The sequence below is a fragment of the Prionailurus viverrinus genome, chromosome F1 (assembly GCF_022837055.1).
Source record: "Prionailurus viverrinus isolate Anna chromosome F1, UM_Priviv_1.0, whole genome shotgun sequence".
NCBI classification, from domain to species: domain Eukaryota; kingdom Metazoa; phylum Chordata; class Mammalia; order Carnivora; family Felidae; genus Prionailurus; species Prionailurus viverrinus.
This window is the reverse complement of record NC_062577.1, coordinates 1,119,045-1,133,169: the sequence shown is the minus strand read 5'-3', so window position 1 is coordinate 1,133,169 and position 14,125 is coordinate 1,119,045. Positions and strand designations below refer to the sequence as shown.

The 14,125-nt window shown below is 41.1% G+C and overlaps 1 protein-coding gene across 2 annotated transcripts in view; it reads left to right on the top strand.

Moving 5' to 3' along the window:
• Nucleotides 1-14,125, top strand: part of CNST (consortin, connexin sorting protein) — a 121,426-nt gene that overhangs the window by 78,902 nt on the left and 28,399 nt on the right. For both annotated transcript variants that reach the window (XM_047841250.1, XM_047841251.1), the window contains 5 exons: nt 7,145-7,175; nt 9,027-9,113; nt 9,572-9,686; nt 12,331-12,352; nt 12,532-12,628. In XM_047841250.1, coding sequence (XP_047697206.1) covers nt 7,145-7,175; nt 9,027-9,113; nt 9,572-9,686; nt 12,331-12,352; nt 12,532-12,628 — 352 coding nt within the window. The remainder of the gene's footprint in view (nt 1-7,144; nt 7,176-9,026; nt 9,114-9,571; nt 9,687-12,330; nt 12,353-12,531; nt 12,629-14,125) is intronic.

Genomic DNA, 14,125 nt, shown 5'->3' with positions numbered 1-14,125 from the left:
CTAACCGACGGAGCCGCCCAGGTGCCCCTCAAATTTTGATTTTAGAAAAATAACTGCTGATGATTGGGAGGGTAAGTTAGGAGGTGAAGAGCCTGGACACTGGGAGGCGTTCCAGACAGTAGAGAGGAAGCTTTTTTATACAAGAGCCCATTCAGAAAAATGAGATATGAGCTGCATTTTATTTTTCCTTTAAAGTGAAAATAATAAAATAATGGAGAAACTGAGACTCCCTCACAAAACAAATTCCTGATAATTCTGGGGTCAGAATTTGTTTTTTTCATTCAGAGCATCTGTTTTTGGAACATCATGAGAGAAATTTGAACATAGCCGGTATGTTACATATTATTTATTGCTCTAATTTTTTCAGACTAGTAATAGAATTTTTTCTTTTTTTTCTTTTTTTTTTGACTGTTTATTTATTTATTTTTGAGAGAGCAAGCAGGGGTGGGGCAGAGAGAGAGGGAGACAGAATCCCAAGCAGGATCCTCTCTGTCAGTGCAGAGCACCATGTGGGGCTCGAACTCACGAACCGTGAGATCATGACCTGACCGAAACCAAGAGTCAGATGCTCAACCAACTGAGCCACTCAGGTGCTCCCCACCCCCTCGCCCCCCCTTTTTTTTTTTGTCTTTTTCTTTTTGGTAATAGAATTGTAGGTTTTGTGGTATATAGCGTCCTTGTTCTTGAGAGATACATGCCCAAGTGTTTGGGAGTAAAATGACATAGTGCCCATATTATGATATTTTCACTTATCATGACGTATGACATTTCAGTAGGAAAAAGTATGTAAGAGGGAAAGGCAGAGAAAGCAAATTTGGCAGAATGTCAGCATTTGACAGATCTAATAAGAGGTAAATGGCTGTTGGTTTCACTCTTCTTTGAACTCTTCTGTAGAATTTTGATAAAAAGTTGAGGAAAAGGACATTTGGAATAAAGAAGGAAATAGCAAATGTAGTCACATCTTTTCAAGTTTATGTCACTGGGCTGTTGTTTCGTTAAAGGTAAGAAGAATGTTCTTTTCTACTCCTATATGATCCTGAAGCCGAGGCAGTTCTAGGACTGCTAGACCTTGATCAGGCCGCAAGATTATTCAAAACAATTTTTAAGTTTGTTTGTTTATGTGTCTGTCTGTTTGTATTTTTATTTACTTATTTTGTAATCTCTGCACCCAGCATGGGGCTCAAACTCACAACCCTGAGATCAAGCGTCACGTGAGTGAGCCAGCCAGGCTCCTTTTAGTTAATTTTTTGATGTCTCAATATAAAATTCCACCCCTACTCCCCCAGGAACATATCAGTTTGCTGAGTCCTGCAGGCCGTGCTTCTTACATGTCTGAGCAATCCGTCCTCCCCTGACAGAGGGGCTTAGGGGACATGGTGGTGGTTTAAAAGCGGGGCTTTGGGCTCCCCCTCTAACAGTCTCAGTGGCTTCCAGTTTCTTCTGTAAATGGCAGAGGACTCAATGAAATAATGCATGTAAAAGCACTTGACGTAGTGCTTGGTACACAGTAAGAGCCAAGTAAATGCTAAGCATTATGACTGTAGCCTCACTGTCGCTAATTCAAAGACCGCTTGCTTGGAGAGAAGGCTGGGGGTCAGCAGAGGCGCTGAGGCAGCAGGAGTGAGCTGCAGGGTGTGCTCTTCAGCCGAGAAGACTTGAATCCATCCGCCTCCCAGGGGAGACACAAATCAGGGAGAGGTGGAGGCCGTTTCGTCCATTTCAGTAACTCCCAGCAAGGCACATTGTGTCTTTCGCCCGGAATTGCTAGTTACTGACATTTTGCCGAATTTTCATGCCCCCCACCCCCTACAGACACGTATTTGCCACTGAAACACCGTAATTTTTAGGTATTATATCACATCACCCCTAAATACACACGCATGTGTTTCCCAACACCGTGGGTACCCCTCTGCGTGACCTGTATCAACCACAAGAAACGAGATGCTGGTAAAATAGTATTATTTCACGTACAGCCTGTATTTGAATTCTCCTCACGTTGTTCCGCAAGTGTGACTAGTTTTCCCCGAATCCAGGATCCCATGAAAGACCACACATTGCATTCGGTCGTCAAGACTCTTTAGTCTTACGTGATCGGAAACAGTCTGTGCCTGAAAAGTTTTTTTTTTAACTTTCGTAACATTGACCCTTATGAAGAGCCCAAGACTTCTTGTAGAATGTCCCATAATTAGGATTTGTCTGATTATCTCTCCATGGTGTGATTCAGTTTAAACCATTTTGGACAAGGATTCTTCTTGGGTAGCATTCCATACCCACTTCGGTCTTGAACCCACTCTGGCCTGGCTTTTGTCCCCACACTCCACCAAAATGACATTCTGAAGGTCGTAGGTGGCCTCCATGTTGCAAATCCAGTGGTCAGTCCTCAGTTTCCATCCTGCTGGAGGCATTAGAACCTTTGACAGGTTAATCACATACTCCCATTTTGAAACACTTTCTTTATTTGCCTTTGGGACCCTTCCTTCTTGGCTTTCACGTCTTGCCTCACTAGCCATGCTTTCTCTGGCTCATTTGTTGAGTCCTCCAAAGATTACTCAGTTTTCAGCATTGGAGCACTTCACTAGGCAGTTCTGAACTCCGGACTTCAGTATCTGGCCTCCTGAGGTGCCTGCAGAGCATTTCAAACTTAAGATGTCCCAAATCAAACTTCAGTTTTTCTTCCAAATCTTCTGCTTTCCTAGTCTTCCAGACCCTTTTGTTAAACGGCAACTCCATCCATTTAGTTGCTGAGACCAAATACTTTACAGCCAAATTTTTATTTACCTCCCCCCACATCCAGTTCCAGTCAGAAAGTGCTGCAGACCTATTTCCACATATGCCCGGAATCTGAGCCCTTCTTCCCTCCTTCATTGCCCCCACCCCGGTACAGGACACCGTCACATCTCACCTGGTTCTCGCAGTGAACCCCTCACTGTAGAAACCCTGTCCTCTCCCTCTTCCATGTTATCACTGTCCTCCATACAGCAGTCATTGTGACCCATTGTGACTTCTCTGGGTCATGATGTGACATGTGTCACATCATGTCAGCCTCTGCTTAGAGCCCTCTCGTGGCTTCTCATCAGAGTAAAAGCTAAAATCCCTACGTGGCCTAGAAGACCCTGCACGGTGCGGTGCTGTTCCCTGGTACACCTCAGTTTCTGAAACTCTCCCTCTTAGTCACCCCTTTCCAGGTACACTTGCCTTCTGGTGCTTCCTCAGATATCCAAGGATGCTCTTGCTTCAGGGCCTCTGGTGTCTCCTTTCTGCTCTTTCTGAGGAAACCACTAGAGGCTGCACCGAAACAAAGGACTAAACCAAGGAGCAGGATGCGAGATAGCTGAAATTGGGAATCTTGCCTAGGAGAGAGGCGAAGGGAGTCTGTAGGTGAAGGAATGTTCTAAGACGACAGCTTTGTACTGAGGAGAGAGTAACCAGTTCCGTTTGGAGGGGATCAGAATAGTCTAGGGAGAAACTTCTATATCATTTTCCTATTTCTGAGTATTTGCTGTACCTGAGTGTATCGAGGGCAGATTTAGACTCTTGGTGATGTGTTTGGAGTTGTCTAAGTGACAAGTGCATGGAAAACTGTGTCCCCCCCCCCCCCAAAAAAAAAAGAAAAGTGGGAGGGAAAAGGAAAGAAAAAAGTAACTCCAGGGGAAACAAACGGTTTTCAGGAAGGGAAAAGTAGTAAGAGTTTACTATCTGGATAGGCTCATGATAAGGTACACATTAGATGTTATCTACCCGTAACAGGCTAACAGTGTGTGTGTGGGCGGGGGGGGGGGGGGGGGTGTCACAGAATGTGTACACGTAGCATGTGTTTGCAGGGCTAGGCTGAGGGGAGCAAAAGACTCCGCCTCATCTCCTAAAACTGAAAAATCCAGAAATGACCAAAATAGGCATAATGTGTAGGGAGACACAGGTTAAAAGAAAAAAACCGGAAGGACTCTGAATGCTTGCTCCCGAAGAAAGGAGAAAAGGGCAAGAGTGGCAGGGCTTTGTGAGCACATATTATAGGGCTCTGTGACTCCATACGCCACAGGCACGCACGGTTTTAATGAAAATAACTGAAAGGAGACACCGATCATTCAAACATAAGGTGAGGACAGCCTGTGGGTTACGGTGGCGGCGATGGATACGGAGAGGGATGGATCGCAGTCCTCTTGAGGGGACGGTCACTAGGACTTGGTGTGGGTACAAAGCAGATGAGAGAAGTCAGAGATGACCAGGAGATGCGGCTGGGCGAGTGGTGGTACCATTAACAGAAATGAGGAATTGGAGAGGGAGAGTCCATTATTTTGGAAGTGATGTATCATTGAATATGTGCTAAAGGCCGTTGGAAACATGACTACAGTTACATCAGATACATCCTTGTATTTTTAGCTCTTGAAACTCTTGAAGATTCCACTTAAAAATTCTTGTTCTCGGGGGGCGCCTGGGTGGCGCAGTCGGTTGAGCGTCCGACTTCAGCCAGGTCACGATCTCGCGGTCCATGAGTTCGAGCCCCGCGTCAGGCTCTGGGCTGATGGCTCGGAGCCTGGAGCCTGTTTCCGATTCTGTGTCTCCCTCTCTCTCTGCCCCTCCCCCGTTCATGCTCTGTCTCTCTCTGTCCCAAAAATAAATAAACGTTGAAAAAAAAAATTAAAAAAAAAAAAAAAAATTCTTGTTCTCGGTATGAGTAATCTTTCACACACTTATTTAATGTGACTGCAGGCTAGCTTTAGGTATATAACTGAACTCATAAACTTGGACGCCTTTCATATAGAAGTGGGAAGGGAAACACCAAGCTCTGTGCTCAGTGAGTTGGTACTGAACTGGTGTCAGACTCAGACAGGAAATAGATGTGCTGGCATCCTTGAAGCCAGTCTCTGTGACTGGGGTCAAAAAATACACCTTCCTACTTCCCTTTTCTAGTTCCTGGTAGGTGACTTAAAACTGTTGCCCTCCCAAAGTGACTTTCAGCTTACTTCTTCCCATGATTCTACTCTGCATCTTGTACTTCTGGGTCAGACTCAGACTCAGAAACCATTCTCAGCACTTACTGCTGTGTGTTGACCACTACGCTAGACACGTACTCCCTCATTACCCTTTACAGCAGCCTAGCAGCCTGGTCTCGGAGAGTTGTAGGTGTTACTGTCCCTGTCGGACTGGATAAGGGAAGCTGCGGCTTGAGACATGAGATGACATATCTGTCCAAGGTCACACGGCCAACAGTAGCAAAGCTTGGACCAGAACACAGTCAGCTACTCACCTCCACACTCCGCGTTCTCTCTGCCGTTCCAGGCTACCTCCAAGATTTAGACCTGGGATATCAAAGGAGAGCCAGTCTTCTCTTGGCCTGCTAGACTGGCCAGGGGCGGGCTTCTACCGGGGCAGTGTATTTATTTTCTCAGATGCCCTTTCACCTGGAAATGCCTTTTACTTTTGAGGCATTGGGTCTCATGACCCTCTCTCTGTGGTTGCCTTTAGGTTACTGGAACCGTCACAGAAATCTGGAAGCTGATTGAAATGTATATTTCTGTAGTGCCAGAAAGTCTGGTTTGTAAGCGTGTGCAGCTTTTTATAAATGACTGTGCCAATGGTGCACAAATGCAGCAGGCGAGGAGAATAGCTTTGAAGAGCCAGAAATCTAATCGTCGTGGGCAACCAGAAACCGTGTTGGATGTGATGGGTAGTCGATTTTTCACTGGAAGTTGATAAATGAAATGACACTGGTTTCTGTTAGGTGTCACCCAGTGGTGCTCACCACTGCTGGCTCATGAGAACCACATCCAGTGACGTCCATCATGTTGGGAGCTCGGGATTGGCCGTGATGGAAGTATTGACACCACAGAAATGAGCAAATGCTACAAATCAGGGCTCTCTCCAGCACTCAGGGGCCAGAGGTTAGACACGGACCAGCACACTGCCGGTTGTAGTATATGAAATTCTTGTTTTGGGAGTAAAAAGTGGTCAAATATTGACAATCTGCTGTGGTTCCAGTAGGACCAATATAGCACACCTTTAGATCGATGAGCTGATAAAGACAAGCAGTTTATCCTTGGCAAAGTCCTGAGAATAGAAAATAAGTGTGGGCTCAAGCTTTAGGTGAAATTAAAACTTGACAGAGGAGTGATTGAGTCCAGTTACGTATATTGCCCATAGAAAAATGTTAGAGCTGTCGTATAAATTTTAAGCTAGGCAGATACCTTCTTTTAAAAGTATGCTGTTGCCACCATAGGACTTGGGGGAAAACGTTCCTCTTTGTTGCTTGATTATAGATTTGACAAGGACTTTATTGCTCTTTGCATTGGCAGAGAGCTGGAAAATGGAGATAGGGATCTATAAATGGAACACCTTTTTTAACTAGAGACTTAGTAAGAATGAAACGGTTTTACAAGTGTAAAGGACTTATGTGAAATACTCTAAATATGACAACAGTTTATGCAAATATTTCTCAGTGAATACTTTCAGTTTTACTGTTCTATTTATTAATGCCATATCTAAATAAAGATAGAAATAAAAGATCCCCGCGTTTTCAGAGGCCAAGAATTTTTCAGTTGAAGTATGCATTAGAATGAATCTGGTAACTGATCAGCCTCGACTGGGTCCAGATCCTGAGGCTCTGGACCCCCCATCCAGTGCCCTTTATACTGTGTGGCACTTTGTATATATTCCAGCCATCGTTGCTCAACTGTTTAGCACTATTGGCCTTTTGTGAAATATCGAAAGAGAACCAAAAGTCAGTGTCCCGTGAGGTAGTTTGTGAAATGCACATGAGTCTCATGTGACTTGACGCCTTTTAACTTTGTGATTTACAATACATAGTCACTCTTTCCCTCGCCCTATATCTTTACAAGCCCCTGTAGAGTTTTCCTCATTCGTTAGAGTTCTTCTAAATTCTAACAAATCGGTGAAGTTTGCTTTGATGTGAAGTAGAGTAGGAAGAGAGGTTGTGTAAAGACCAAAGAACATCTCTGTTTACTCTGCTTGTGATAAGTGACTTCAGAAATGTATCCTGTGCCTACAGTCAGATTTCTTCTCATCTGGTGAATAAGAGTTTTCTTAGTTTGATGACACTCTGAGAGTGTCAAGGTCTTGATGTTTTCCAGGTTTGCCTTTTCATCCAAATATGAATCTAATTTCCTGTGTTTGTCTGTTTGTTTGACAGATAGCGGAGTCCTATTTCCAGGAGGAAGACTGTATCCTTTTCTTAATTTCAGGAAGAAATTCATAGGACTGACTCATAGAGAACTGCCCATGTTTTTAAAATTGAGATTTACATACAACATGTTTATATCTGTTGTTTACAGTGGGTTTTAACAGCTGTGTCCACCCATGTAACCACCTCAGAAAGCAAGATGTAGAGAATTTCTGCTACTCCGGAAAATTCTCTAGAACCACCCAAATTTGACCTGACATGTAGAAGCCCCAATTTTACCATAATATCAATATTTGCGTGTTTAGGAGAGGGGGGGGAGAAGCGCATTGCTGAAAAGTATAATTTGAAAATCTATTGGATTTTCTTTCTTTTGAATTAAAACAGAAGTCCAAGTCAAGTGATACTCATTTGGCCATACTACACCTGGTAAATCTCAGGACTTGCTTATTATAACTTCTGGCTGCAGAAGGAAGATCGAATTCTTCATTTGTAATAGAAACAGGATAGATGCTGTCAAGTGAGACCGCCCAGGCAGGAGCTTAGCTTTTCTATCGGAAACATTTCTTCCCCCCGTTTTCCACTTGGCCTTTTTATAAATGGCTTCTCTTTTTCAGGGATGGCCCAATATCTACTCTCTAAAAAGAATGTGCCCTAAACTCACCTGTATTTCCCCATTTGTGCGATGTGTTTCTCCTGCTAACCTTGTTGACTTTTACCACGTCTCTAAGCAGACTGCGGGAGAAGCAGCTATTATCCCTGTCAGACAAACTGTGGAAACTTGAGACGGTGGCAGTTCATGACTAAGCGTGCGGGAAATCTAATTCTGGTGGAAATGCGGCTAGAATGCTTTTCTAACCAAATAGTGAGTACTTCGTAGTGCACTGAAGACCAGCACCCACATCTCGGGGAGCTTCTTGGTATGCAAATCTAGGGGCCTGAGAATCAGAGCTTCGGGGATCCGACCCAGGAATATGCATTTTGGCAAGTTTCCCAGATACTGTTTGTGTCCAGTAAAGTTTGAGAAACATTGGTGTACTTCAGGGCAGAGGGAAATGGAAAATGGAATCGCCCCTCTTCCCCCTGGCCTACTTGATGATCCCCCGCCTAGGCGGCGGATGAACCTCGGTTATCGTGGGAAGGGCAAAAAGCTAAACAGCGAGTTTTTTCTCTTCCTTCTTTCTGGGTCAACATTTAGAACAAGGCCCAAAGGAAGATAGACAGCTGGACAATTTATCACGACCTCCTATGATGCTAAATGCATGATACGGATGGAGAAGGCGGAAGTTTATACGAAAATCCCACAAAAGAGTACACGCACGTAATTATGAGAATCCCTCTGGCCAGTTGGGTAAATTTCCACAAAAGACCCATATAACGCTGTGCTCTGTCCTTGTTCAGGCGTGTAACCCTTTGGTGTTGTGGGAGAAAAGCCTTCGGTGGGAAATAAGTCGAGGGTCAAGGTGAGTAGATATCAGGAACACACCTGACTTAGTAGCACAGTTGCTTGACAGGTGCTTTAAGGGGGAAAAATGGGAAACACTTAGACTCTAGGATTCCCTGTGGGTGCTGTTTCCAATTACATTACTTTTAATTGATTCTTCTAGAGATACATTCGTAAGCAGGCATTCCTTCAGCATTAAAACCTTTTTGTTTCTGTTTGCTGCTGGAAAGGAACCCACATAGCTATGGCATCCCACGCTGTATGGAAACTTACCTACTCCAAAACCAGGAAACCCTACTTAATAAGATTTGTTTAAACCTAAAAATATTTAGAGTCCTTTCGTTTTTTGGTAAGCTCCAAATCTCCCAATTTCCGTAGAACATTCTTCTTAACATATTAGGCTAAATGTAAAGAGTCCAGATTTCTATTTTCCTCAAATTTTCTATTCAGATGAGAAAGCAATGAAGTTCATTCAGCTTGAACGACTGTATCATGAGAAATTGCTCGCAAACCTCTCTGCCATTCAAGAAGAGTGGGGTAAGTACGGACTGACATGGGATGTGCAATTAGCAGTAATCTAGCATGTTCCTATCTAGACATTTAACATATTTGACCTGGTTTTGTAAATCAGGAAATAGATGTTTCCACAGTCAAGTTAATGTTGCAAAGAAGGTAGCGTTTTTACCACAAGTCGGGTCACTGTGAGAAAATTTCTCTCTTTGTGTTTTGCTTTTCCTGTCAATGGCAAGAAAAGAACACTTACAACTCTGCATTTCTTCTGATCCCCTGGCAGGGCCTATTGGCTAATTTAGTCTCTGGGATAGTATTTACTCCTACCGAAAAGTAATCGCTTAGCTATTTGTAACTGTGTTAACTTGGGTTGTGTGAGGAGATAATTTTGCATGGTGATCTTTATCAGTGACACTAGTCAACTACTTTTGCCCTCCTAAATATGTTTCGTAATAGCCAGTAATTAACAAATATCTTACATTTAGAAACAAAATGGAAAACTGTACAGCCACATACAATTACATCTGTAAGGAATTCAGAAAAAGGATTTAATGGTGAAGATTTTGAACGGCTTACTAAATTTTGCACAACACATCAAGAGTAAGTACATCAGTATTTGTGTAGAATGAGTTGGAATAGAGTATTGAAGAAGCATTGTAGCACTGAATATTTCAAATCCATGATCCATTCTTTATTTCTTTGTTAATATTTTCAGCTGGAGAAATTAAAGCAGGTAAAATGAAACGATTAGGTTTCTTTCTCAGCTTTTATCTCAATTTCTTAGCCTGAGCATTGTAAAAGTTCAACTTTCTGTAAGTTCAAAGCACCTTCTAGTCAGAAATTGTAAAATGTAACATCTAATTTTGGTCTCTTTTTGGCTAAGAGATTAGGTGATTCAAATGGAAACAAGGCGTGTATTGGGATTTTTTTTATTGTAGTTTGCCAGTGTTTGTATGTTGTAGAAAAAAAAAATCTGTAAGATTTGTCTAATAGTGGGAAGCAAAAACAGTACAATATTTAACCAAAATACTGCAGAAGGAAGGCTACGTTTACCATATAATTTTTTTATATTTACCAAATAATTTTAAATTGCTTTATTTGTATCAAATTGGATTTTTAAAACTAAATTGTAGTGATAACAAAGCACTTGCATATATTTTTTGAAATCATTATTTTAAGACTCAATTCTCAAGGTGAGAGGGTATGACTGTCTTCAAACGAATGCAGATTTCTGAGATGCACAACATCCTCCATTCAGAAGCTGAAAGGTTCCATTCTGTTGATAACTTTATATCCTTTTCCTCCAGAATCACAGAGTAAACTGAAACTCAGTTTGTTAATAATGCAACAGACCCAAGCAATTGTTGTTTAGCTCAGGTAGCGGATGGTTGTTTTGGGGTCTGATTATTTTGGAGATCAGCCTTTAAAGAATCACTGTGGATTCAGAAATGATGCTCATTCACCTCTCATGGTAACAGTTGCCTTCTGTTAATTTGAACCTTTGAAACAGTATTTTTAGGGACTGTGCATTATAACCCAGTTTCTTAGCATGTTATAAATAGATCAACTTTCAACTTCATAGAGGTTTAAAATAATGGAATCTTTACAAATAGATAAGGGGGGGTTGTTTGTTTGTTTGTTTGTTTGTTTGTTTGTTTTAATGAGGCACTGCATGTGGCAGTCTGCCTTTTTTTTTTTTTTTTTTGTAATGTTTATTTATTTATTTTGAGAGAGCATGCATGCATATGAGCAGGGGATTGGGGCGGGGTGGGGGGTGGTGGGCAGAGAGAAAGGGAGGAAAAAATCCCAAGCAGGCTCCGCACTGTCAGCGCAGAGCCCAACATGGGGTTCAAACTCATGAGTCAGATCATGACCTGAGCCAATATCGAGAGTCAGACACTTAACTGCCACCCAGGTGCCCCAGGAGATTGTTTTCTTACTTTCAAAATATTCAGTGTAGACACTTTCCCTGCCTTTCCCATGGAACTAATAGTTTTTAATGTGTTGCAGATATTTTAATTATTTAAATCTTTTTTTTTTTTTTACTGTTTATTTTTGAGAGAGAGAGAGAGAGATAGGGAGGGAGGGATGGAGGGAGACAGAGGATCTGAAGCAGGCTCTGCACTGACAGCAGAGAACCTGATGCAGGACTCAAACCCACGAACCATGAAATCATGACCCGGGCTGAAGTCAGATGCTTAACCGACTGAGCCACCCAGACACCCCAGATGTTTTGATTATTTTAAAACAAATATTTATTTAATATAATATGGGCATGATGTGTTTATGCTATAACTGTAAATAATCCCCCCAAATTGTTACTCCTAAATTTCTTAATATAAATAATTTTTAATTCCATATACAATGAAGTGCATAAGCTCTGTGAGTTTTTACATACACATATATGTCCCTGGAGCTACACTCTGACCAAGATACAAAATAGCCCAGCCCCTCACGGTGCTCCCTCATACAGGTACCAAGTCAGTACCCACCCCCTAAAATAACCAGTGTCTAAGTTCTATAACAGTATATTTACCTGTTCTGTGATTCTGATAAATGTAATCATACAGAATGTAGATTTTTGTATTAACTGCCTTTGCCCATCATTATGTTATGTCTGAGTTACATGTTGATGCATATTAATGGTAATTTGCTCAGTTTTATTCCTGTGTGGATTTGCTGTATGTGTAGCAATTCATCTATCCATTATATTGTTAATAGACATTCAGATTGTTTCTGATTTTTGAGTATTTGAATAAAATGGCTATCTTTTTGTGCATACCTTTTCCATGGACATATCCTTTGTGTTATCTCTGGTATTCCCTAAAAGATAATGTTTCAAAATTACTTTTTTTGTTACCTGTTTCCATGGATAATGCCAATCAAATTATCTTTCATCATAACCTATTTCAGACCATAATGACATAAACTAAAATTTGAAAAGTGTGTGTGTGAAATACTCTTTATATTATTAGCGAAATGTTGACATTTTTTCCCCTGGATCTCAGCTTCTTTGGGGGTTTTCAATAATATTTGGTTATCTAAGGAGCTACCACATTATATAGCTGCCCTTTGAACTGTGTGAACCAGTGGTAATGTGTCAGCAGTGGAAATGTTCTGCACTAATTTTAGAATCCGGAGAAGCTATATTTTATTTTTACAGCCATTTCAGTGACATTTGTTTGGAAGCGTATTGCTGCTGTCATTTTTCAAAAATCTTTTTTTTTTCTCTTTTCTTCTACAGTCCTGTTTTGTCCAAACATAAGGTAAGAGACAGTTTCCTTGAAAATATCGATGGAAAAAATGTTAAGTGTCCTATGTCTGTTGTATGGACTGTTTTAGGAAATAATGAAACGCTTCTCAAATTATTTTCAGATTTCTAATTTAATGCAGCACTTTCCCCAAAAGTTTTTTTTTTGTTTTATTTTTTTTTTTAACTTTTTAGATAGCAGCCGTAGAAAAGCCTCTGGGAAGGAAATGCTTTACGCCATTAATAGTTTCTGAAGATCCAAATGAAAGAGGAACCACAGCCAAAGAGCCGGGTATGTTTTCACATTTAGAGAGGGGCGTAAGAGACGCCTGCCTCTTACATTTTACAAGTGTTACAAGGACTGTTTTTGCATTTACATTTTTTTGCATGCGTATACCTCTCCTACCAGACAAATTGCAAAGCAAAATTTTTTTTATATTGTGTAACTCTATTTTTAGATGCCTAGTAGTAGAAATTATAACATCTAAATTCTTATAAAAAACAAACTTATTTCCATGTGTTCAGTAGGTAGCTATATATATCTAACAGACTGACAAAACTGTACAAAAATGCTCTGAAACAGAGTTAGTTTTGGCATATTTGCACACCCTTTTTTGTTTAAAAACCAGCAATTATTATAGAGACTTTACCAGGAATTTGTGCTGTAAATCTAGATATTTTAAGAAGTCTTGTTTCTTGGTAATTCATCTATAGCAATTTATTCTCTTCCTTTTTGTATTTTCTAACACATGGTGTACTTTAACTCGCACGTGTACATTTTTGAAGTATTTATGATATATTTTATACCACTTCGTGTCTTACGCCCAAATTTTAAAGATTTTCAGAAACTCTTTCTTACAGTACTAATGGATGTACACTATAGAAACTTCAGAAAATAAAGATAAATAAATACACTTTTGGGTGTTTATTTTTCCTGAAATACGATTTTAGTACTGACTTCTACTCTGAGGCTTTATGTCCCTGGACCTGAGAGCCCTGCTTGTAAACAGGCAGCATCAGGTGTTTTGACTGAGTTGCCTGAAGACATAGGAGGAGGGGGAGGGGGAGGGGGAGGAGGAGGTGGAGGTGGAGAGGAGGGGGAGGACTGAGAGGGGGAGAAGGATGCCTTCAATTGAATTTGCCTTTCTCTCTTTACAAGCCTTTTCCCCCCCTACATCTTTACCCCCTATTCTTGATGAGGGGAATTTGGGATATTGCCTTAGGTCATTCCTACTACACACTCTGTTCTTCCTGTCTCTTCTTTTTTTTTTTTTTTTTTTTAAGGAATTGGATCTTTCTCCAAATAAAATTTTATTTTATACTTTGCATTTTTGTTTTTAAAAAAAAATTATTTTAAGTTTATTTATTTTTTGAGAGAGAGAGAGAGAGAGAGAGAGAGAGCAAGCGGGGGAGGGGCAGAGGGAGAGAGAGAGGGAGAGAGAGAACCCCAAGCAGGCTCCGTGCTGCCTGCGCAGAGCCCAGTGCAGGGCTTGAACCCACGAAACTGCCAAATCATGACCCGGGCTGAAACCAAGAGTCGGATGCTTAACCAACTGAGCCACCCAGGAACCCCTTATATTTTGCATTTTTAAATGCAAACTTCTCTTTCTACTTTTCATCCCTGATCTTTAAAAGAAAAAATAAAAATCCTACAAGTAAGTACCTGATTTTTTTTTTTTTTTTGAGTATACTTGACAAAAATGTTACATTAGTTTCAGGTGTACAACATACTGATTCAACAGTTCTGTACATTATGCTACGCTTGCCACAAGTCTAGCTACCATGCGTC